At 43.8% G+C, this 24,536-nt stretch overlaps 1 protein-coding gene and 1 long non-coding RNA gene across 13 annotated transcripts in view; one reads left to right on the top strand and one right to left on the bottom strand.

Moving 5' to 3' along the window:
* Positions 1-24,536, top strand: part of OSGEPL1 (O-sialoglycoprotein endopeptidase like 1) — a 1,349,050-nt gene that overhangs the window by 430,372 nt on the left and 894,142 nt on the right. For all 12 annotated transcript variants that reach the window (XM_075317748.1, XM_075317740.1, XM_075317741.1 and 9 more), the window contains one exon: positions 10,291-10,362. In XM_075317748.1, coding sequence (XP_075173863.1) covers positions 10,291-10,362 — 72 coding nt within the window. The remainder of the gene's footprint in view (positions 1-10,290; positions 10,363-24,536) is intronic.
* LOC142245220 (uncharacterized) overlaps positions 24,212-24,536 on the bottom strand; it is a 71,702-nt gene continuing 71,377 nt past the window's right edge. The window contains exon 3 of the long non-coding RNA XR_012724750.1: positions 24,212-24,465. This is a non-coding gene — a long non-coding RNA (uncharacterized LOC142245220). The remainder of the gene's footprint in view (positions 24,466-24,536) is intronic.

Below are 24,536 nucleotides of genomic sequence, written 5' to 3'. Positions count from 1 at the left end.
GAAATCCAGTGATATATGCAGGGCACAATACAGGTCTCTTCTGCACACTGTAGTGTTTGCTAAAAGGCGCATGTTATACTGAGAGAAGCAAAAAAATGAACAGGTAATAAAAACGTTTATGGCAGCTATAGTGCGGGCCCCTAGAGGCAATTTCCCTGGTGGACTCCTGGCACACCAGTCCGGCCCTGGTTGTACCATTTAGCGTTATGAGGCAACCTTGAGGCATACCCATATATTCAGGTTTTCTGATCAGTAAAGTGACTTGTTTTCATATTTTTACAATTTATGGTGCTCAGAATTTTTGTCCCATGTTCTCCTGGCCCCCTAACTAAGACATCATATTATAAAGAACCAATCAATAGACAGTTTTTCTTAAAAAGACTTATGACGTAATAGCCAAAACATCTGTACAACTGTCGTTTCTTGATAACCAAGAAATCTTTTTGTTCCGAAGTGTTTTTTTTTCACATGAAAAATCAAGTCTACTTTATTCCTTTGAGTGCCGAAGTATATGAGACTGTTTAAACTTTTTATGTATGGTATTTTATCTGATGTTTTTAATGTGTTTTATAAAAAGAAAGAAAAAAAGAAGAGGAAAAAAATTAGTTTTTTTTTTAACATCTATTGATTGACATGTCACAGCTATAAAAGGTTATGAGGATCTGCTATATTGTAGCACCTGATGAAGGGGACGGAGTGTTCCAGAAACATGTAGTTCAATCAGAGTGTTTGACTGATCACTGACTCTGGTTTTTTTTATCAGCAGCGCCCAGAACAATCGCTCTTTTTTTTTTTTTAATATTTGAATGTTTTATTAAATTTTTTAAACCGACACGGAAAAAGTACATGGATGCATAGGTATGTCTCACAAGCATGTGAGCAATATCTGTAAACCAAAAATCAGTATACATATCTTATTATCCACTGATACAATAAAAACAGGGGATGTGACAAGACAAACAATACAAGATTAGACAGGGAAATTTAAGGAAGGGGGGAATGGAGTGGGGAGGGTAAGTACAGTATATCAGGCTTCCATCAGGACCATACCACGCTATTATTCTTTATTAGCCCAATAAGTGTCCCAAAGTGACCAAACACTCTCAAAATGATCTACTGTATTATTTGACAAGGCAGATAGATACTCCATCCTTCTCACATCTTGGATCCGAGATTGGAGATCGGTAAGTTTGGGTGGATGTGCTAACCTCCAGTTACGGGCAATTATGACACCTAGCTGCTGTGGTTATGTGTAATAGTAAACGTTTCACTCTTTTCCCCAGCTGAACAAGTGGTATATTTAATAGATAGTATTTAGGATCCAGGGAAACCCGAAGGTCAGTTACTTTATATATAAGAGATTGTACCAACCTCCAGAAGCGCTGGATATTGAGGCATACCCAGAATATATGCTGTATGTCTCCTCCTGTAGCTCCACACCTCCAACAATTGTCGGGTATAGCTGGGTTTAGTTTATGTAGTAGTGATGGGGTGTGATACCAATACATGAGTAATTTATATTGATTTTCCTTATAGACATAGCACGAGCATGTCTTTGAGGCAGTATCCCAGATCCGTTTCCACATACACAAGGGAATGGTCTCACCAAGGAAATCTTCCCATTTCCTCATATATGTATGATTTGGCTTGTCTTCTGAGCAGGGGTTAATTAAAATATGATATATATCTGAGATGAGGCCTTTAGTAAAGACCCCAGCACTGCATAATCTTTCAAAAAGTGTAGGGATAGAGACTTCTAAGGAGGTAAAAAGGGAATGCATCAGGTGTCTAACTTGTAAATACCGATATTGGGAATTGCCAGGGAGATTAAGTTTAGCAGATAGGGGAGAAGGACCCTGGAGTGTGCGTCTACTATGTCAGCAAAGCAAAAGAGTTTCCTGTCAAACCATGTTTTAGTTGCTGTACCCTGCATACCGTCTGGCATTTTGGGATTAAAAAGAAAGGAAGTCAAAGGAGAGTGTTCGGATTTAAGTAGAAACTTTTTGACACAACAGTCCCATATACTCTTCGTGAAGGCTATAGGGCCCAGGGTATGTGAGTCAGGCTTGTTAGATGAGGTGCCCCAGAGGTAGAAGTTGGGATGTATTGGGGCGAGCCATAACTTCTCTATTTCCATTCATCTAGAGAAGGCACAGTGATTAGACCATGCAGGGATGTGACGTAAGTGTACTGCCCAATAGTACCTAGTAATATCAGGGACCCCCAAGCCTCCTCTCAGTTTACTGTCAAACAAAGTCGTTTTCTTAATTCTATGTCTCTTGTGGGCCCAAACAAATTGAAGTATAACAGACTGAATGTTGTGCAACTCTTTGTATGGTACACACATCGGAAGGGTCTCAAATAAGTAAAGTAGCTTCGGCAGAACAGACATTTTGACTGCAGTGATTCTGCCAAACAGAGACAATGGGAGCTTGTTCTAATTGAGTAGGAGCCTTTTTATCTCAGTAAATAAGCTAGGATAGTTCTGCTGGTATAAAAGCTTATACTTAGATGTTAATTGTATCCCCAGGCATGTCAAGGATATATTTTCCCATTTATTATTGTAATTTTCCTGTAAGGAGGAAACTCGCCCCTGTGGAATATTAATAGGCAGGGCTTCCGTTTTGCTCTGGTTGACCCTATACCCTGATAACCTTCCAAATTGTAGTAATAGGGAATGCAAATTCGGGAGGGTGGTATGTGGTTGGGACAAAATCATTAGGACATCATCCGCATATAAGGATAGCTTAAACTCCTTGTCTCTCACCATTACTCCACGTATATTAGGGTCAATGCGAATAGCAGCAGCCAATGGCTCAATACACATAAAAAAGAGAAGGGGGGTCAAAGGGCATCCCTGACGAGTGCCATTGTGTATTTGAAAGGGTTGAGATGTGGCATATGGAAGCTTGACACATGCTGAGGGGCATGAATATAAACTTTTCAGGGCTGTGATAAATGCACCTGAGATTCCAAAATGATGCAATGTTTCAAACATGAATGGTCACCCCAGATGGTCAAACGCCTTATCCGCATCCAAACTAAGAAGGAGTGCTTCACTCTGTCTTATTAACAACCTCTACTAAGTCAATAATCTTCCTGGTGTTGTCCCCCCCCCCCCCCGTCTACATGGGACAAAACCCACCTGGTCTTTGTGTGTTAGGTGAGGGAGCAGGACCGAAAGACGTAGAGCTAGTAGTTTAGTAAAAATTTTCAAATCAGCATTAAGGAGTGCTATGGGCCTATAATTGGCACATTCCCTAGCATCCTTCCCTGGTTTGGGTATAAGCGTAATGTAAGAATGTAACATACTTGTGGGTATAGGGGAGCCCGTGAGAAAGCTATTAAATAATTTAACTAAATAGGGGGTGAGTCGATCTGCAAATGCCTTGTAGTAAAAATATGGCAGACCGTTTGGACCCGGTGATTTTCCATTAGGAAGTAATTTAAGCACCTCTCCTACCTCTTCACATGTGATTTCTTTATTCAATGTATTTACAGCATTCTGAGTAAGAGTAGGCAGCTTACACTGCTCAAGAAAGGAGTGGATTAGCTCCCTCTGTTTTCCTGGGTCTGCAGGAAGAGAGCTAGGCAAAGAATACAGTCTCGACAGATAATCCTGAAAGATCTTTGCAACTTTAGTGGGGTCATAGAAAATATTCCCCCCCCCCGAATCTCTCAAGGCATAAACGGATGAGTTCCCCCTATCCTCTCTAAGTTGGCGGGCCAAAAGGGAGCGAGATTTATTTCCTTTGTCATAGTATTTATGCCTGCTATAAAGTAGTAATTTTTCTGTTATATTGACCGCTAGATCTTTCAGTTGGGCACGAGTCTTTACTATAGCGCTAAGGGTACGTATTGATGGGTTAAGGGCCATCCTATTTTTTAAGTCTCTGAGACTTCTGAGAAGCTGATCTCTCTGATATAGTCTATCTTTTTTGATACGGGAGCTTAATGCTATGCAGTGCCCTCTAAAGACGGCCTTATGGGCTTCCCAAACAGTAGAAAAATTAGGCACTGACACCTCATTGTTCTCGAAGTATTCTATCAGTCCTGCTTCCAGTTTGTCTCTGTAGGAAGTTCTCTTGAGGAGGGACTCATTGAGCCTCCAGTGGCAGACTCTTGTACGCGAAGTTGTCTGATCTAGGGTGAGAGTCATTGGCGCGTGGTCTGACCACGTTATTGCACCAATATCCACATTGCTCGTCAATCTAAGGGCTTGAATGTTGCCAAAGAAGAAATCTATCCTGGTGTGTGTACCATGAGGGGGAGAGTAGAAGGTAAAGTTTTTTTCTGAGGGATGTTTAACTCGCCACAAATCAAATAAGGCAAACCTGCGGATCAGTCTTCGAAAGGCAGCTGTCACTTTACGCTGAGACGGGCTCGACAATTGATTGTTAATGGTCAACCTGTCTAAAGAGTCAGAGAAAATAGTGTTAAAATCACCACCCACAATCCACGCTGAGGAGGGAAGGCGTGTGAGTTTGAGGAATACCCGGTTCAAAAAGAGGATCTGGGAGGTATTAGGGGCATAAATGTTACACAAAATGATCGGAACATCCTCATATGTCCCTTGTAGGATAAGGTACCTACCTTGTGGGTCTGCCAAGGAGGTAGAATTTGAATGGGACAGGTCCTTGATATCAAAATCGCCACACCGGCTTTTTTCCTTTCCTGGGAGGCTAGAAAAATCGTGGGGTACAGATGTTTTGCAAAATTGCAGTTCCCATTGAGGTTCAAGTGCGTTTCCTGCAAGAAAACCACATCCATCAGCTCGCTGGGTCCGCATCTTACCAAGCGCCATACGCCTCTTAATATTTGAGTTTCAACCCTTAACATTTAACGTTAAAATTTTAACCATATTTTAAGTTGTAGTAGTATAAAGCAAAATTAGCATTACATACGCAGGCTAACCGGGTATTGCCCATCTCAAAATTGCCTAAAGGCCCATTCTGAATGGCTCTCAATGGGGTACAGAGGATTCCCTCACCACAATTAGGGTAGATACATAAGGAATGGTAAAGCACAATGACAAAACACATAACACATAGAACATAACATTTATATGTCACAAATGTTACCGGAGAGGAGTGAAGCCATGGGCAAAAGCCTTTACCTCCGCCACCGTCCTCTCCGGCCAGGGTCAAAGAAGAAAAAATTGGCATAACGTAAAACTTTACCTGTATCTAAACCCGAACCTCCTTTACCAACTCTTCCGTAGGAGGAACCAGGGTAACACTAACCCTTAAAGGGGGTTTGTAGCTATGGACACTCTGCTATCGCAGTCAGTATCGGAAGCTAGATTCAAAACATCTACAAGAGGGGAGTATTCAATTCTCACCGCCCTAGTAGCAAACCAATGCAAATAGTATGAGGAGTCATAACCAGATATATTAATATCAAAAAAGAAAAAAGTGAACAGCTACTTATGAAAGAAAGGACCAACCAAAGTCCCTGTAATAAACAAGGGAGGGCATGACACCCCCCCATCCTCATTACCACCAAGGGGGGCTGCAGCTTGAAACCAGAGATTCAAACAAGGGGTTTCAGTTCCCAGAAGAAAAAAATAAAAAAAAATTGTCATCTCAGGTCGGAGCTGGTTGTGTCTTAGGCCGTGATGAGGGAGATCCCACCTTAGAGTGTACTTGCTGCCAGACTGGACAGGGTGGATTGGATGGCATCTCTAATTCCCAGTCTACCAGGGAGGGTGGAGGGATTCCCAGGTCAGTGCAGAAAGCTGGGAGGTCCGAGTTGAGCGTAGCACAGCCGTACGACAATCTTTTGTGGCTATGAGGGCAAACTGGAACCCCCAGCGGTATCGGATGCCCTTATCTTTTAAGGATGCAAGAAGTGGCTGCAGGTCTCTCCTTTTCTGTAGATCAGGGAATAATTGTATCCGAGTCCCTTGATATTCAATTCTCTTTGAGGTTACGGGCTTTAGCCATCAGGGACTCTTTAAGTTGGAAGTCGTGGACGTAGCAAATAATGTCATGAGATTGGTTTTGAGGCCCCCTGGGACGTAATGCTCTATGCGCTCTGTCCTATTTTATCCTTTGAGGTGTAGGGCGCTCTAGCACAGTGTTAAATATGGTTTCAAGTATGGCATGGACCTCCTCATTACCCGTGGCCTCAGGGACACCTCTCACTCGGATATTATTACGGCGTCCTCTGTTATCCAGGTCTTCCAGATGTTTTAGTTTCACTCAGGGCCTGAGCATAGGAAGTCATGTTTTTCTGTAATTTGATAATGTACTGTCTAGTGGCATCATGATCTCTTTCCACTGAGTCCACTCTATCTGCTAGTAGCCCAACATCTTGGCGGATTGAGTTAATTTCTGACGTACAGGTTTCTTTCACCTCTGAGACCAGGGATTTGAAGTCTTCCTTGGTAGGAAGGAGATCCAGATACTTTTTTAATCTTCTATGGTCAAAATGGTGTTCCATATCTCCCGACTTAGTCTCTGATGAGGAGTCAAGTGACCCTCCCCCGTCCTCCTGCTGAGACACTAGAGCTGATCGTGAGGGCGTAGAGTCTAGGTCCATATCTAATGGATCCGACCACGCAGTTTTATTTTTTGCTTGAGTACCTTTATGGGTTGATTGTCATTGTGACTTTGGTGGCATGGGGTCACTCGCAAAACAGTCTCTCCTAGTAAGAAACTTGTCTAGAGGGGTCACAAACGACTGCCCCTTTCTTAATCTGTATGACCAGCTTGGACCTCTTCTCCTCCTCAGCCCAGCCAGATCGTCACCTAGTCTGTACCGTGTATTATATTTCCTTTCAATATTATTTATTAATATAAGACCATTAAAATTGTAGCTGTCCACTTATGTCCTCTATATGGGTGGTAAGGCGATCCCCTCCCTCTACGCGGAAATTATACAGGGGTGTATATCCCTTTCATGGCTCCTTCCTGTAGCAATCTCTTTATAGCAAGCTATTGTTCCAGTGACCACTAGATGGCAGTAGAGTATGATGCAGGAAGTGAGGAGTTTTTATATATAGAAATGGCAAGCTCTGAAAAGCAATTCTGTGGGACTGCTCCGAGTTTTCTTCCTTCTCTCACTTATATCAGGGAAGAGGGGGTCGGAGCGCCCCTCTCCCAGCACTGCCACAAGACCAAACTCAGGCCCCCAGGCCAGGACGGCAGACAGCTGCACCGCAGCGCTTCTCCACACTGCTGCCCCTCACTGCTGCTTTCAGGGCAACTGCTCGTTCCCCTCTTCCAAATCACTGCACCGAGTGCCTCAGTAGCTCCACTCACCCCACCCCCGCTCCAGGACTTCCTCTTGGTATCATAATTTTGTTATTTGTATTGTTTCATATTGTCTGTACATATCTCCTCTGAATTGTAAAGCACTGCGGAATATGTTGGCGCTATAGAAATAAAAATTATTTTTTATTATTATTATTATTATTGTCAGTACACAACACTGACAGGCTGAAATAATGCTGTGCACTGTGTAAGCTGATCATCTATGCAATCAAAGCATTAACAGAATACTGATCAAGGCGGCAACGGTCACAATAATTACATCACGTAACTGCTGTAGGACACAGCATTGCAATACAAGGAATGGCAGTTCTGCCTTGTGCAGAAGGTGAGTATTTCATATTTTAATCTTATGATGGACAGTGAAGCTGATCAAAAAAAGGATTCTCCGGTATTGGGAATCTTGAGAAAACTAATCCCTCCCTAAAAGAGATACATATGTCTTATCACCATGACCCAAACACATCCTACATGGTAGCAAAAAATGACAAAACGATGCCAAAATTGCCGTTTTTGTTCATCCTGACACAATGTTGAACACAACGTTGTATGATATTCCCATCCCCTCACCCCAAAAAAGTGTGATAACTAAGGTCAAATTATGTCTCATTCAGATGCCATTGATTCTTCTTGTATGCAATATCATAGACTGTTGTTCATCAGTCTTTTGGATCCGTCTTTCATCAGATCAGTTTAACCCCTTCACGACCTTGGACGGATCTATCCGTCCAGGATCGTGTCCCGTTAAGCCCCGCCCCCTGCCGCGGGCAGGCGGCGTGGATCGGCACACATATCAGCTGTTTTCAACAGCTGACATGTGTGCCTGCTACATTTTAAATTTTAAAGTTTTCTTGTGTCCTTTTGCAGATACCCCAACAGATGTAAAACTGTCCCCATTATATCTTACACCCCTTATTCTATCATTTTAATCTTACCTTTATAGTTTTATACTAATGCAAAATTAAGTTATACACAGCCACTCACTATATGCAAAAGAACCAGGGGCTAGTCTGTCCTCAGGAGCGATGTTTAAGTTTCTTTGGATATGATTGACAGTCTCTGCACTGCTCACATTTTCTCCAGTTTAACCCCTTATCAACAATCACTCTATATGAACCACAACTGTACATTATCTCTGTTTGGCGCAGGATCAAGAGCGCACCCTGCTCTATGAGGTGTGGTTTTCGGCTGTTACGTGTAACGCCTGCCTGGATCCACAGACTCAGACGGGCTGTAATGGACAGGCTAGAGGGAAGCCACTCACCAAGCAGAACCCTGAAACCCCTTCACGACCATGGACGGCTATATCAGTCATGGAGCGTGTCCCATTAAGCCCCGCCCCCTGACACGGGCAGGCGCCGGCGGTCGGCACACATATCAGCTGTTTTCAACAGCTGACATGTGTGCCTGCTAGCCGCGGGTGGAATCGCTTCCACCCGCGGCCATTAACCCCTTAAATCTTGCTGCCAAAGTCTGGCAGCAAGATTTAAATGCGCGCGGCCATGTTTGTTACTCACCGCCGCCCCCACCGGAAGTCACGTGTGTTATCACGTGACTATCGGTGGTTGCCATCGTAGCACAGGGTCATGTGATGACGCCTGCAGCTACGAAGTTTCACTTTCATTTTCCCTCGGCCGAGAGCAGAGGGAAAACCAAAGTGACTGAATCTGCTGATTACAGCGGTAAAGCTGTGATCAGCAGATAGCGATCAGCAATCGGATTGCTGATCGCTATAGCCCCCTAGGGGGACTAGTAAAATAAAAAAAAAAAGTAAAAAAAAAAGTTTTAAAAAATAAAAAAAAAAACAAAAAACCTAAAAGTTCAAATCACCCCCCTTTCCCCCCATTGAAAATTAAAGGGTTAAAAAATAAATAAATATACACATATTTGGTATCGCCGCGTTCAGAAATGCCCGATCTATCAAAATATAAAATCAATTAATCTGATTGGTAAACGGCGTAGTCGCAAAAAAATTCCAAACGCCAAAATTACGTTTTTTGGTCGCCGCAAGTTTTACGCAAAATGCAATAACAGGCGATCAAAACGTAGCATCTGCGCAAAAATGGTACCATTATAAACGTCAGCTCGAGACGCAAAAAATAAGCCATCACTGAGCCATAGATCCTTAAAAATAAGAACGCTACGGGTTTCGGAAAATGGCGCAAAACGTGCGCCACTTTTATTGGACAAACTTGTGAATTTTTTTTAACCCCTTAGATACAAGTAAACCTATACATGTTTGGTGTCTACAAACTCGCACCGACCTGAGGCATCACATAGATACCTCAGTTTTACCATATAGTGAACACAGTGAATAAAATATCTCAAAAACTATTGTACGATCACACTTTTTTTGCAATTTTTCCGCACTTGGAATTTTTTTGCCGTTTTCCAGTACACTACATGGTAAAACTTATGGTTTCATTTAAAAGTACAACTCGTCCCGCAAAAAACAAGCCCTCATATGGCAAGATTGATGGAAAAATAAAAATGTTACGCCTCTCAGAAGAAGGGGAGCAAAAAACAAAAACGCAAAAACGGAAAGTGCCCGGGGGCTGAAGGGGTTAATCAGTGAATTTCCTTGATGAAAAAATAAATTACAACTCTGCTCCTATTACAATATTAATGACGGATAGCACATGGATAGTACACTGATGCTATCCATATGCTGTCTGCAATTTTCATGGACCCATAGACTTGTATGCGTAATTTTGATTAGTGACACGGGTAAAAAATGGACATGCAAAAAACATGGACTTGTGAATAGCATTACAGGCCATAATGGGTTTGTGTTTTATCTGTGAAGATCACAGACCACTTACATAAAAAGATCAGTGTCTAAATTACACCTTGGGGGTTAAGAGTAGACGAGGCTTCACATTTTACAATCCACTTTCATACCTCATTTTTATTATTTTAGCCCTTCTATATAGATTGTGATAAATATGGGCTTTATATATGATAGTGCATTGGAAATATTTGTGATACTGCATTAAACAAGGAATTTTTTTCTTAGGAATGGTATTGAGAGGCTGCGCATTGGTGCTGGAGTCCTTGAAAATACAAAAGACATACGTTATGAACCAAGGTAATGATTCCAGTCTTAAACTTGATTTTGTTAGCAAATATATAGAAAAGATAAAAACTGAGTATTTTCAGCAGTTGATGATTTTAATCCCTTTACAACATCTTCCGTAAATGTACGGCACAAGTCGGAAACGGGTGTATGGAGCGGGTTCATAGCAGGTAATGGCTGTGTGTTACAGCCAATACATGCCTCTAACAATCATAGGTGTCATGACGTCATGTCCACAATTGTTAACCTGTTAAATGTCAGAGTGTGACATTGGCACTTAATGTGTGCCGATATGGGGCACACCGGCATTCTCTATGATGATTGATGCACCTGTGACTTGATTGTGGGGTCTGTTAAAGAGGTCTGCGCTTCTCATTGTGGAGCTCCCTTGAAACCTTATCTGGCCAGGCTTCAAAGGAGACCGTTATTTTTACTATATACAGTAATGTTATGGCATTGCTGTGTATAACACAAGCAATCAGACGATAGCAGGTTATAGTCCCCTAAAAAAATCTACAAATACATTGAAAAGTTTAAAAAAAAGTGTAAAAAATGTGAAAAGATTAGAAAAAAAACCCCATAAGTTAAAATCTCCCTCTTAACCCCTTCACGACCAAGGACAACCTTGGCTGTGTCTGTCTGTGACTGTGTCTGTTGTAATCCCCACAAATGTCTGCTGATCTGATAAGCAGACATGTGAGGCTAACAGGCGTCGCTGGATCAAAGATCCACATGCGTCTTTTAATCCCTGTGATCACGCTGTCAAATTCTGACTGTGCAATTTAACACTCTCCAGCAGAGATTGCACTCTTCCCTGCTGCCATTGGCGTCCCTGTGATGCCAACATGGGGGCCAATGTGTTGGCATGGCTGTGTGGGATCAGATGATGACCTCTGGTGCTGCCATGACTCACTTCCTGTGAATGCTGGCAGATTGCAAGCATTCACAGGGGAACAGCATTTCTGCTGATCAGAGGGATTAGCAGAAGCGATCAAAGTGTACATCCAAAACCCATAAAGTCCCAAAGGGAGACTAGTAAAACCAATAAAAAAAAGTAATAAACCTAAAAATTCATATCACCCCTCTTTTTGTTCCATTGAAAATAAAACTACGATGATGATGATGATTGATAATTATTCATATTTGGTATCGCCGCATTTAAAAATGCCCCATCTATCAAAATATAAAATCAATTCATCTGATTGATATTCGGTGTGGCAAGAAATAAATTCCAAACGTCAAAATAAATTTTTATTTTGGTATCCACAACACTGCATTAAAATGCAATAACGACACTTATGCGGGTGTCACACGGAACGATCTATCGTGCGATTGCACGAGCGATCGTACCCGCCCCCATCATTTGTGCGTCACGTGCAATTAGTTTCCCGTGGCACACAAAGTCGTTAACCCCCCCGTCACACGTACTTACCTCCCGGGCGACGTCGCTGTGAACGACGAACATCCACTTCCTGAAGGGGGAGGGACGCTCGGCATCACAGCGACGTCACACGGCAGCCGGCCAATAGAAGCGGAGGGGCGGAGATGAGCGGGACGTAAACATCCCGCCCACCTCCTTCCTTCCGCATTGCCAGCGGGACGCAGGTAAGCTGTGTTCGTCATTCTCGGGGTGTCACATGGAGCGACGTGTGCTGCCACGGCAGCGATGAACAACCTGACGGACGATTTTTCGAAAGTGAGCGACGTGTCAACGATGAATGAGAAGGTGAGTATTTCTGCTCGTTCACCGCTGTCACACGCTACGATATATCAGACCATGCCGGATGTGCGTCACTACCGACATGACCCCGACGACATATCACCCGATATATCGTACCGTGTGATGCCCGCATTAGACTTCCAGTTCCCGTGCTGAGATGTGAAGAGGGAGGAGAAGAAGCTCCGTAAAGCCCCTGCAATATATAGCGACCTACAGAAGCAAACGGCACCCCAGACCAACATAGAGAGGCTGCACTGAATCACCAGCTGTTAGTGCATGGATCGTTATCTCCTGAGGAACGGAGGAACACCATTCAAGCCGAGAGCACAGCAGAGGGAGGAGGGGGTGAGTGGAGATAACATGGCGCCGACAGTGAGGAGGAAGGAGGGGGAGGAGGGAGAGGAACAACAACGGCAGCTGCAGCAGCGTGACGATGCAGGAGGCCAAGATAACAGAAGAATTCAGAGTATGCAGAGTGGTACAGAGACATTGGGCTTGGGGGAAAGAGATGAGATTAATTACAAAAGGCTGGCAAAAGAAGTGGCAGACCATCTGACAGAAGACATCAGAGAGGCAATAGCAGCCTCAGTGAGGGAGGCTTTGGCTCCGCTGCAGGAGGACGTGGAGCACCATGATATGAGACTGACAGAGGTAGAGCAAAGAGTCTCTGATGCTGAAGAGAATCTGACAAGATTGGAGGACAGATTTAAGGAGCTAGACACTAATGCTCAGCTTATGAAGGATAAAATAGAAGATCTTGAAAACAGGTCTAGGAGGAATAACCTAAGGTTGGTGGGTTTGCCTGAGACGGTCACAACAAAATATTTGGACTCAATCTGTGAAAAAGAATTACCCCAGGCTTTAGGCTTACCACATAGCTGCCGCGTAGAAAGAGCGCACAGAGTGGGACCCATAAGGGAGAAAAGAGATGGTCACAGTAACAATGATAATACCTCCAGGCAAGGTGAAATATCCAGAGCAAGACAGGTTATTAAAAATACCTGGAATACAAAGATAAAGAAGAAATTCTACGGGCCTTCAGGAATAGGAAACAGGCACTATGCATTCAGGGACACAAGATTCTATTATTTGGCGACTATTCGGCAGAAGTCACACGAAAAAGAAAAGCATTTAGCCAGATCCGCACTGCCCTTTATCAGAAAAACATTAAATTTCAGCTTTTATACCCAGCAATACTAAGAGTAAGAGGAGCAGATGGGGTCACAAAGACTTTTCGGGATCTTTCAGAGGCGGAGCGAGAGATACTACAGACGGTGCACACGGCGACAGGAGAGGAATGGAAAAGAAGGGACTTTCACTGATCCGAAACATGCAGATCCTGTAAACAAAACATCTGCAGTTAAAACCGACAACGAGCCAGAGTGGAGTCAATCGAGATCCAGACCAGCCAGTCCATAGGATAAGCGACAGATGGCGACTTCAGCTGGGAAAAGAGGAGAAAGAGGCAGCAGCTCATGAACAAGCAGGACAAGAAGAGGACTTAATTTGGGACTGCTGAATGGAGCCGTATGGTGACAAATGTGCTCTCTAAACTCTCTAAAGTCTCGCCTACCTCCTTTTCTCTTTCTTCTTCTCTACCTCTTTTTCTTTTTTTTTTTTCTCTCTTTTTCTTCTCTTAATGACAGTTTTAGGAGATTGATAAATTTATAAAGGCTGTTTAAGGGCAAGGAGTTAATAGTCGATAGAGGGGGAGAGGTGACTTAGTGGGGTGGCTTCATGGAGAGCTTGACTTGAAGCAGGGGTTTAAAAGGAGTCTCAATCATCTCAGAAAAAATGGAAGACGTTAATTGTATTTGTAAAGTTGGGGATGGGAGGGGTTATATACAGTTGGGTGGGGGAAGGGGAGGGCAAGAGAGTTGGGGAATCCATGCGAGACGGCCTGAAAAAGGAACTGTTGATTTTGGGGATTATGGTTAAGCTCATTACGTGGAATGTTAAGGGACTCAGATCGCCGCACAAACGAAATATGATACTACGTCATCTCAAGAAGCTTAAGGTTGATATTGCTTTATTACAGGAGACGCACTTACAAAAGGATGAGTTCTTCCGTATGAACAAGATGTGGGTGGGAAGGGTATATGGGTCGGCCTCAAAAGGTAGGAAAGCAGGGGTTCTAATTTTGATGAATAAAAACTTTGCACACGAGGTGGAAACACAAGATTCAGATGAAGAAGGAAGATACATACATATAAAGATTTCAGGTACTCAAGGCACTTTTAGTATCCACAATATATATGCACCCAATATGGAACAAAGGTTGTTTTTTTTTTGTTTGTTTTTTTTAATATAGCTAATAAGATTTTGTTGGAGGGGGATATATGTAAATTGGTGGGGGGAGACTTCAATACAGTGGTTTCTCAGGAAGAAGATAGAAGAAGTCAGGGGAAGCGGAAGGAACACGGAGGGGTCGCTGAGAGCATTGTTAAAACTACACTACAGGATTGCTGGAGATTATATCACCCGCAAGAGAGAGAAATTACACACTATTCCCACCCACATGACTCTTGGTCAAGGATTGACCTTTGGCTGACAAGTGAGAATTTATTGCAGAGGGTAGAAGAGATAGTTATAGAGACTATGGTAATATCGGATCATACCCCAGTGGTAGTCAGTATAGCTGACAAAGTTCAGAGAGGACAGGATTAAACATGGCGCTTCCCCTCATTCTTGACTTTGGACGAGAACTTCCATAGAATATTGAGAGAATGGTGGGTGGATTATACATTGACGAATCAGGAGCACATTGGGGAAACACTATTGTATTGGAAGATGGCTCAGGCAGTTTTGAGAGAAAAAGTGATAGGATATACGACAAAGGCGAAACGACAGGCACAAGAAAAGTTTCAGGAGGCTAGCCGGGCAGTCAGGGAAGCATATACTGACTTCTTAGAAAAACCATCAAGGGTGACAAAAACAAAGTGAGTGGAGGCGAAGGGCAATTTTGAGAACTGGGTAGAAAGGAAAGAAAGTATGTAGAGGACACAACAAGAGGCAGAGTTGACTCGTTTCGAGTACAAGGCAGGGAAGTTACTGGCAAATCTGGCAAGGAGACGATGACCGATGACACATATTATGACACTGAGAAATGCTGTGGGGAGTAAAACGACAGATCCCAAAGAGATAAACGACATTCTTGGAGACTTCTATGCAGGTTTATATAAAGAGGAGGGGTTAGATGATAGGAGAGAAGGAAATGAGTGGTTAAAAGCAACAAAAATGGCTACGCTCACGGAGGAACATTTACAGGCTCTGAATAAAGAGGTGACGGAGGAGGAGGTGCTACAGGTTATAGGAGAGTTGAAAACGACTAAGGCCCCAGGACCAGATGATTTTAGCGGCAGTTTTTTCAAAATTATGAAGTATCAAATCTCACCTATACTGACAGTTATTCAATAAGATAATGGACGGGGAAAGAATATCGGGTACACTTAATAGAGCCTATATAAAGCTCATTCCTAAAGGAGGAAAGAATTTAGAAGACCCATCTAGTTATAGGCCCATCTTGCAGATTAATCAAGACTTAAAAATTTTAGCGAAGTTGATGGCAAATAGGTTAGCGGCAGTATTGCCAGAGATTATAGATCTCCCCCAGGCTGGCTTTGTTAGAGGACGTTCAGTGGTGACAAAAATTAGGAAAGTAATGCTAGCAATTGGTGTAGTAAAGCAAAGGAGAGAGGTGGTCAGGGCTGGAACAGGTGTTAGATCACCTGGGCCTACACGGAGCTTTTAGGAATTTTGTGAGGGTCCTTTATGCAAATCCTCAGGCAAGAGTGAGTACCCTGGGATTTCTGTCAAAAACATTTCCTTTGATGAAGGGAACCAGGCAAGGATGCCCGATGTCACCCCTATTGTTTAACTTGGCTATTGAACCACTGGCTAGACAGTTGAATGAGGGGGGGTGGTTTGAAGGGATCAAGGTAGGGAGGAAGTCATTGCACTCAGCCTTATTTGCTGATAATATAATCCTGTTCATGAGCAAACCTAAAACGCAATTGAGTAGAGTCATAGAACAAATTGAGGAGTTTGGGAGGTTAGCGGGGTTTAGACTTAACAAAAACAAATGTAAAATTCTCTTCTTGGATGGAAAGACAGCGGAGGGGGATAGGGGTGCACTATGTGACATTCCAGTAGCTAGAAATACAATTAAATACTTGGGAGTACAGGTTGGTAGGGACACAAAGACCATATATTCATTAAATTATTCCCCTTTGATCGAGAAAATTGAACGTCAACTGCAAGGTTGGGCAAATTTGCCGTTGACTCTTCTAGGAAGAAATCATCTAATAAAAATGATGAGCTTTTCCAAGCTTCTCTATCCATTGCAGACAATCCCATTGCTTCTTAAACACTCGGATGTGGACAGATTGACAAAAGCGTTCTCACGTTTTTTGTGGAAGGGATATAGGCTGAGGATTAGTGCCAAAAAGTTAATGTTGTCAACGGAAAAAGGGAGGGATCAGACTACCAAACATCAGGGGGTACAATTTGGCCTGTATCTTAAGACATGTAGTCGATTGGATTAGATGAACAAGTAGGTATTCTGACTGGGATATAGAGGCTGAATTTTGTAAGCCTTGGGACCTGAGTTCAATCCTTCATACCTTCAATCCAAATTTGCCGCCCAATATTAAACACTCACTGGTTTGTAGAGACAGTGATAACTTGGAAGGCGGTTAGGAAAAAGTTCGAGTTAGCCTGGAACATCTCCAAATTCCTTAATATATGGGCTTGTCCTGACTTTCCACAGGGAAGGGAAAACAATCTCTTTAAAGAGTGGAGTGAAAAAGGGATTAGAACGCTAAGAAACCTGATGCATGATACAGAACGGAGATGGATGACGTGTGAGGAGTTGAGAGCAAAGTATGACTTGCGCCCATTCCAGACTCTCCAGTTTGAACAGGTGAAACAAGGGATAATGAAGAAATTATACAACATAACTAACGAATATGAGGCAAATCAGATGGATGCGATCATATTAAGGGACATCCATGCCACAAATATATCAAGTCTTTATGGAAATATGAGAGAAGTGTTAGTCCCTAACATATCAGGAAGAATGTTGGAAGGGTGGGCAAGGCAGTTGGGAGATCAAGAGGGGGAGGAGAAGATTTTGAATGGTTGGATGAAGAAGAAGATTGTGAATGAGAACTTAAGACTTACCCAATTCAGGATCATACATAGAGCTATTGAATGCAAGACATCCAGATAAGATGAGTTGTCCAAATTGTGGTACGGAAAAAACAAATCTATATCATGGGATATGGCAGTGCGAGAGGATTGAAAGATTTTGGAAACAAGTCCAAGGGGTAGTGAGGAAAATCTGGAATAGAAATGTGGAGTTGGATCCAATGGTCTGGTTATTTCACTATCAGCATCGAGAGGAGGGAGAGAAAGGGGGAGACAAGTTACCGAATCTTTTCCATGATATAGCAATGATAAGTAAAAGGGCTATTCTTCAGAAGTGGCTGGTGAAGGAAACACCAACAAAAGAAGAACTGGTTAATCAATTGAAAAAAACGCTCATGTTGGAGAAGGTGATGGTGGAGAGATGTAAAGAATGGATGACAGCAAAATTTTTTAGTAAATGGAGAAAGTTCATAAGCGTTATATGTTCTAGAGAAGAAATAATACAAATAATGTCCACATTTATGTCTACGGAATGGTACATGAAGGAAGATCTGTCAGCGTCCCTGTGCGAGCTGAAAGTATAGTTGGCTAGATGCTGGGTCGTGTCGCATGGAGAGGGGAGGGTGGATGGGAGGGATAGTGTTTATAAGTAATGTTTGTTACAAGTTATGAAGGAAGGCTGAAGGGGGGTAGCGGAGACTGAATAATGGACATATACACTGACGAAGAAGGGGAAGGAGCAAATTTGATGACAGTGACAGATATTTGGTTGATAAATTGTAGAGACTATGTTATTTGCTATTTTGATTTGTTGACCCTTATTTTCTTCATTCTGTACCCCATTTTACCATTGCAAAAAAATAAATAAAAATTTGGTTTAAAAAAAAAAAAAATGCAATAACAGGTGATCAAAACATTGCATTTACCTAAAAATTATATAATTAAAAACGCCAGGTCAAAACGCAAAAAATAAGATGTCAATAAGTTCCAGATCTTGAAAAATGAGAACACTATGGGTCTCGGAAACTGGTGACATAAGCGCTATTTTTTTTTTTAACTAACATCTGAATTTTTTTTCACCACTTAGATAACAATAAAACTATACATGTTTGGTATGTACGAACTTGTTCTGACCTGAGGCATCATAATGTCTGGTTAGTTCAAAATAGTGAACACGGAAAATAAAAAAAAAAAATAATCAAAATTGTGCAATTGCAGTTTGTTTGTTTTTTTGGCAAATTCTCTGCACTTGGAAATTTTTTTTATCAAGATGTAAAAATAATTAACTTGATTGGTATACACCACTAACAAAAAAAATTAACCCCAAAATTATGGGTTTTTTTGGTCGCTTCAATACTGGAAAAAATGCTGTACCAAGCAAAAAGAATTTTATATCAATCCCAAAATTGTATTAATAAAAATGTCTCACCGCTCAAAAAAAAAGCCACCACACGGTTCCATTGGTTCAAAAAATTAAAACAATACAGGTTTTAGAAAATAGTGACACAACCCCCCAAATTGTTTTTACAAACTTTTGATTTTTTTCACTGCTAAAATTATAAAAAAAAACAAACCCTGAACATGTTTAGTATCGCCATAATTGTACTGATGCGGAGAAACAAATTGCCAGGTCATTTGTAATCAGAATTGCGGGGTTTTTTTTTCACAATTTCACCCTTGGAATATTTTCCATTTTCTAAGTATACAATGTGGTAAAATGAATGAAGCCATCCAACAGTACAACACGTTCCACAAAAGAAAAATAGATCTAATTTGTCTGTGTGGACAGAAAAATATAAAGGGTATGGCTCTGGGAAGAAGAGGAGGCAAAAACGGAAACCCATAAACAGAAATTGGCCATGTCATTAAGGGGTTAATGGCTACCAAAAAGATGATAATAAATGGCAAGCTTTTGATGATACTTTGGTCTTTATGGCACTCCTTGGGAGTACAGGTGCCTGGATAGGATCCCAATTCTTATAACTCAAATTAGTAAAAAAAAGATTCTGCACTCTTGGTAGATTATAGTGAAAAAAGAGAACATTTATTTTTGTGGTCCATTTGTGGTTATTGTGTAATGGTAACCCACATAATGTTTCGGCCTTCGACCTTTTTCAGGCTTACATAAAGTTGTGCAGTCCAAGACACTGGAAATATATCAGGGAGCTGTGCTATAATGCAGTGCGACCTATGTCGCTAAAGTGTACAGCGTCTTTTTATCAGATACCAAAGTTGTCTCTAAAGCATGCAGTTTTCCATCATCCTTTCACTTAGCCATTAAAATGGATCAATTGCTGTGGACTCTCAATTATGAACTTTTCAATTGTTCATTAACAAATCATTTGAATTAACTTGTGTAATGTTTACTTTATTTTAACACCACAGTTAATTTTTCCTTATTATTTTGTTAATTCTGATTAATATGCATGCGTTCTTCCAGGTATGTCTTTTTTAACCCCCTCACCTCTTTTTGTAAAATTAATTAGTTCCAGACTTCCCTTTTAAATCTTTTCAGTACTCTGTTGTTTTGTTGTGGATGAGTTATATGATGTCATTGAGGCTTATTATTTAAAGGGAACCTGTCACCAGATTTGTCCCCTATAAGCTACGGCCACCACCAGTAAGCTCTTATATACAGCATTCATAAATGCTGAATATAAGTGCCTAGGCCGCTCTGTATAATGTAAAAAACAGCTTTTATTTTACTCACGTGGTGTGGGCTAATCCAATGGGTGTTGCTGCTCTTTTCTCTGCCCTGCTGAGGGTAGAATAAAGTATTATAGTGTGCATGGGCAGGTGTCTTTTTTTACCTCTCCCTGCACCTATGCATTACAGTACTTTGCTGTGCCTGCAGCATGCCAGTGAGAAGGACACGTGTGCAGGAGCGCAATCTCAGACTCTGTGCGGATGACATAGGATGCGTCATCCACACGAAGCAGGGAAAGTGGACGATTGCTAGAAAAAAGGAGTCGTTGGACCGAGACTAGCAATGTCCACAGGTGAGTATATTATAGCTATTTTTATGTTATACAGATTGGCTTTGGCACTTATATTCAGTATTTTAGAATGATGTACATAAGGGCTTACTGGTGGAGGCCGCAGTTTCTAGGAGACAAATCTGGTGACAGGTTCTCTTGCCTAGTGATCATAAAACAGACCTTTCCTGGTTCCTGGAAATGTATTATTGTTTATTTGTGCTGTATTGATATTGCCTCTCGATCTTGGCTCTATTTTTGTTCTTGTCTGTTCCACCAGAAACATTGTGTAGCACTTGTACTTCCTGAATTCTGACTTTAGCCTAGCCCTTGACGTTGTTTTTTGTCTATCACCTTGAATCCCTTCCCGGGATCTGGGACATTCCTCCAATCCTGATCTGTGGTTTACCTGTGACTTTGTCTGTATTTTATTTTGTTCTAATTCCTCCTGTTTTCCTACTATCAGTCTCTGCCTAGGTCCTTATTTCACCATTGTCGCAGCACCTGTCCATGACTGATAACTTGCAGTAAAGTCCAGATTTCTTTACAAGAGTTTTCCCATTAACAAAATTTAATTTTAATCAATAGGTCTTGAAATCATAATGGGTTCCATAATTGGATGTTTAAATAAAATGTTCCTGTGCCAAGATAATCATATAAATGTGCCCCTGCTATGTACTGTGTAATGGCCGTGTCTGACCATACAGGGACATGATCTGATCATACCACATATAGTGGGCTGAGGAGGAAGTAAAAAAGTATACAAACATTAAAGTACAAGATCACAAATAATTCTTTCTATGAGGTAAAACATCAAGGAATCAGGGAAATAACCTACCTCACAAAATGAACTAGCAATAATTCCATGCTGTAATGTGTATATATACGCTTTTGCATTCTCCCCTGCCCAGGATATGTGATATGATCAGACTATGTCCCTGCGCGGTCAGACAAGGACATTACACAGTACATAGCAGGGACACATATATAAGATTATTTCAGCATAGGAACATTTTTCTAAACACGTGGAATTGTGAAACATTATTTTTTCAAGATCTATTGATTAAAATTACCGTATTTTTCGGATCATAAGACGCACTTTTTTTCCCCCAAATGTTGGGGGAAAGTTGGGGGTGCGTCTTATGGTCTGACTATAGGGCTGCGGCTGGGAATGAGGGTGCTGCGGGTCATCGGGGGCACGAGCAGGCAGCAGCAGCGCCTGCCGTGACCACGTGGGCCCGCTCATTACATATGCACGCCCATCCTCCCGCCCATCTCTCAGCGCTGAAGCCGGCACTGACAGGTGGGCGGGAGGACGAGCGGGGACGCGCGCATAGCAAAGAGCCGGTCTGCATGATCACCCCTGGCAATTACAGCCTGGAGTGATCATGTGCGGCTGTATTCACTGCCCCCCGCGCGTCATTACCAGCGCGGGATGTAGTGAATCAGTGCACTCACCCGTCCCCGTGTGTGGAGCCGCCCCCCTGCTGCACGCGATGTCTTCCTGTTTGTGCCGGTCAGCTGATCTGTGCCGGTCAGCTGATCTGTGCTGAGCTGGTCAGCTGATCGGCACAGACAGGAAGACATCCCGATGCAGCAGGGGAACGGCTCCACACACACAGATCAGCGTGCCAGAGAGGAAGATATGATCGGTGCTGCAGGGAGTGAGGAAAAGGTGAGTATAAACGTTTATTTTTTTCTCTGTGCTATAGGATACAGGCCATATACCAGGATGGTATATGAGCACGATGGGGGCATATAGCAGGATGGGAGTATATGAGCAGGCTGGATGGGGGGGGGGTATGTGAACAGGCTGGATGGGGGGGGGTATGTGAACAGGCTGGATGGGGGGGGGTATGTGAACAGGCTGGATGGGGGGGGGGTATGTGAACAGGCTGGATGGGGGGGGGGTATGTGAACAGGCTGGATGGGGGGGGGTATGTGAACAGGCTGGATGGGGGGGTATGTGAACAGGCTGGATGGGGGGGGGGGTATGTGAACAGGCTGGATGGGGGGGGTATGTGAACAGGCTGGATGGGGGGGGGTATGTGAACAGGCTGGATGGGGGGGTATGTGAACAGGCTGGATGGGGGGGGGTATGTGAACAGGCTGGATGGGGGGGGTATGTGAACAGGCTGGATGGGGGGGGTATGTGAACAGGCTGGATGGGGGGGGTATGTGAACAGGCTGGATGGGGGGGGTATGTGAACAGGCTGGATGGGGGGGGGTATGTGAACAGGCTGGATGGGGGGGGGTATGTGAACAGGCTGGATGGGGGGGGGGGGTATGTGAACAGGCTGGATGGGGGGGGGTATGTGAACAGGCTGGATGGGGGGGGGGTATGTGAACAGGCTGGATGGGGGGGGGTATGTGAACAGGCTGGATGGGGGGGGTATGTGAACAGGCTGGATGGGGGGGGTATGTGAACAGGCTGGACGGGGGGGTATGTGAACAGGCTGGATGGGGGGGTATGTGAACAGGCTGGATGGGGGGGGTATGTGAACAGGCTGGATGGGGGGGGTATGTGAACAGGCTGGATGGGGGGGTATGTGAACAGGCTGGATGGGGGGGGGTATGTGAACAAGCTGGATGGCGGGGGTATGTGAACAGGCTGGATGGGGGGGGTATGTGAACAGGCTGGATGGGGGGGTATGTGAACAGGCTGGATGGGGGGGGTATGTGAACAGGCTGGATGGGGGGGGGGTATGTGAACAGGCTGGATGGGGGGGGGTATGTGAACAGGCTGGATGGGGGGGGTATGTGAACAGGCTGGATGGGGGGGGTATGTGAACAGGCTGGATGGGGGGGGTATGTGAACAGGCTGGATGGGGGGGTATGTGAACAGGCTGGATGGGGGGGGTATGTGAACAGGCTGGATGGGGGGGGTATGTGAACAGGCTGGATGGGGGGGGTATGTGAACAGGCTGGATGGGGGGGTATGTGAACAGGCTGGATGGGGGGGGTATGTGAACAGGCTGGATGGGGGGGTATGTGAACAGGCTGGATGGGGGGGTATGTGAACAGGCTGGATGGGGGGGTATGTGAACAGGCTGGATGGGGGGGGTATGTGAACAGGCTGGATGGGGGGGGTATGTGAACAGGCTGGATGGGGGGGGTATGTGAACAGGCTGGATGGGGGGGGTATGTGAACAGGCTGGATGGGGGGGGTATGTGAACAGGCTGGATGGGGGGGGTATGTGAACAGGCTGGATGGGGGGGGTATGTGAACAGGCTGGATGGGGGGGGTATGTGAACAGGCTGGATGGGGGGGGTATGTGAACAGGCTGGATGGGGGGGGTATGTGAACAGGCTGGATGGGGGGGGTATGTGAACAGGCTGGATGGGGGGGGTATGTGAACAGGCTGGATGGGGGGGGTATGTGAACAGGCTGGATGGGGGGGGTATGTGAACAGGCTGGATGGGGGGGGTATGTGAACAGGCTGGATGGGGGGGGTATGTGAACAGGCTGGATGGGGGGGGTATGTGAACAGGCTGGATGGGGGGGTATGTGAACAGGCTGGATGGGGGGGGTATGTGAACAGGCTGGATGGGGGGGGGTATGTGAACAGGCTGGATGGGGGGGGTATGTGAACAGGCTGGATGGGGGGGGTATGTGAACAGGCTGGATGGGGGGGGTATGTGAACAGGCTGGATGGGGGGGTATGTGAACAGGCTGGATGGGGGGGTATGTGAACAGGCTGGATGGGGGGGGTATGTGAACAGGCTGGATGGGGGGGGGGTATGTGAACAGGCTGGATGGGGGTTTATAGCAGGATCATATACAAGGCAGGAGGATCATTACCAGGATGGGGTACCTTAGTAGAGAATTTGGGGACATTACCCCCATAACAATGTCAGCAGCAGATCCTCGCCCCGTAACAGTGTGTCATGACCACATTTTTTGCTTAAAGTTTTATTTTCCCATTTTCCTCCTCTAAAACCAGGGTGCGTCTTATAGTCCGGTGCGTCTTATAGTCCGAAAAATACGGTAAATAAATTTTAATGTACCAAACCACCAAATACCATTGCTTGTTCATTCTTCACATGTATAGTATTCCCAATGAACCCGATATTATGGCAGTAATTAAGTCATTACTGAACACCGTTGATTTGGGTAAAGATATTTTATTCAGATTTTCAGCATGCATGTGAAGGGACATATTGTGACCCGCCTCCTGGCATTTCCCAGAGTATGATCATGCTCTTACGGTTTGTATTTGCACACAAAATGGTATTGTTGATCACATGGAGCATCATTCCATTGGCGGAAATCTGCAGAGAAAGAAAGGAGAAGTATGAACCGTACACTTGGCCAATAATACTTTTAGGTTATATATGGCAGG

Source organism: Anomaloglossus baeobatrachus, chromosome 7 (assembly GCF_048569485.1).
Source record: "Anomaloglossus baeobatrachus isolate aAnoBae1 chromosome 7, aAnoBae1.hap1, whole genome shotgun sequence".
Lineage (NCBI taxonomy): Eukaryota > Metazoa > Chordata > Amphibia > Anura > Aromobatidae > Anomaloglossus > Anomaloglossus baeobatrachus.
Note: the sequence above shows the minus strand (reverse complement) of the source record. Positions and strands in the feature narration are given on the sequence as shown.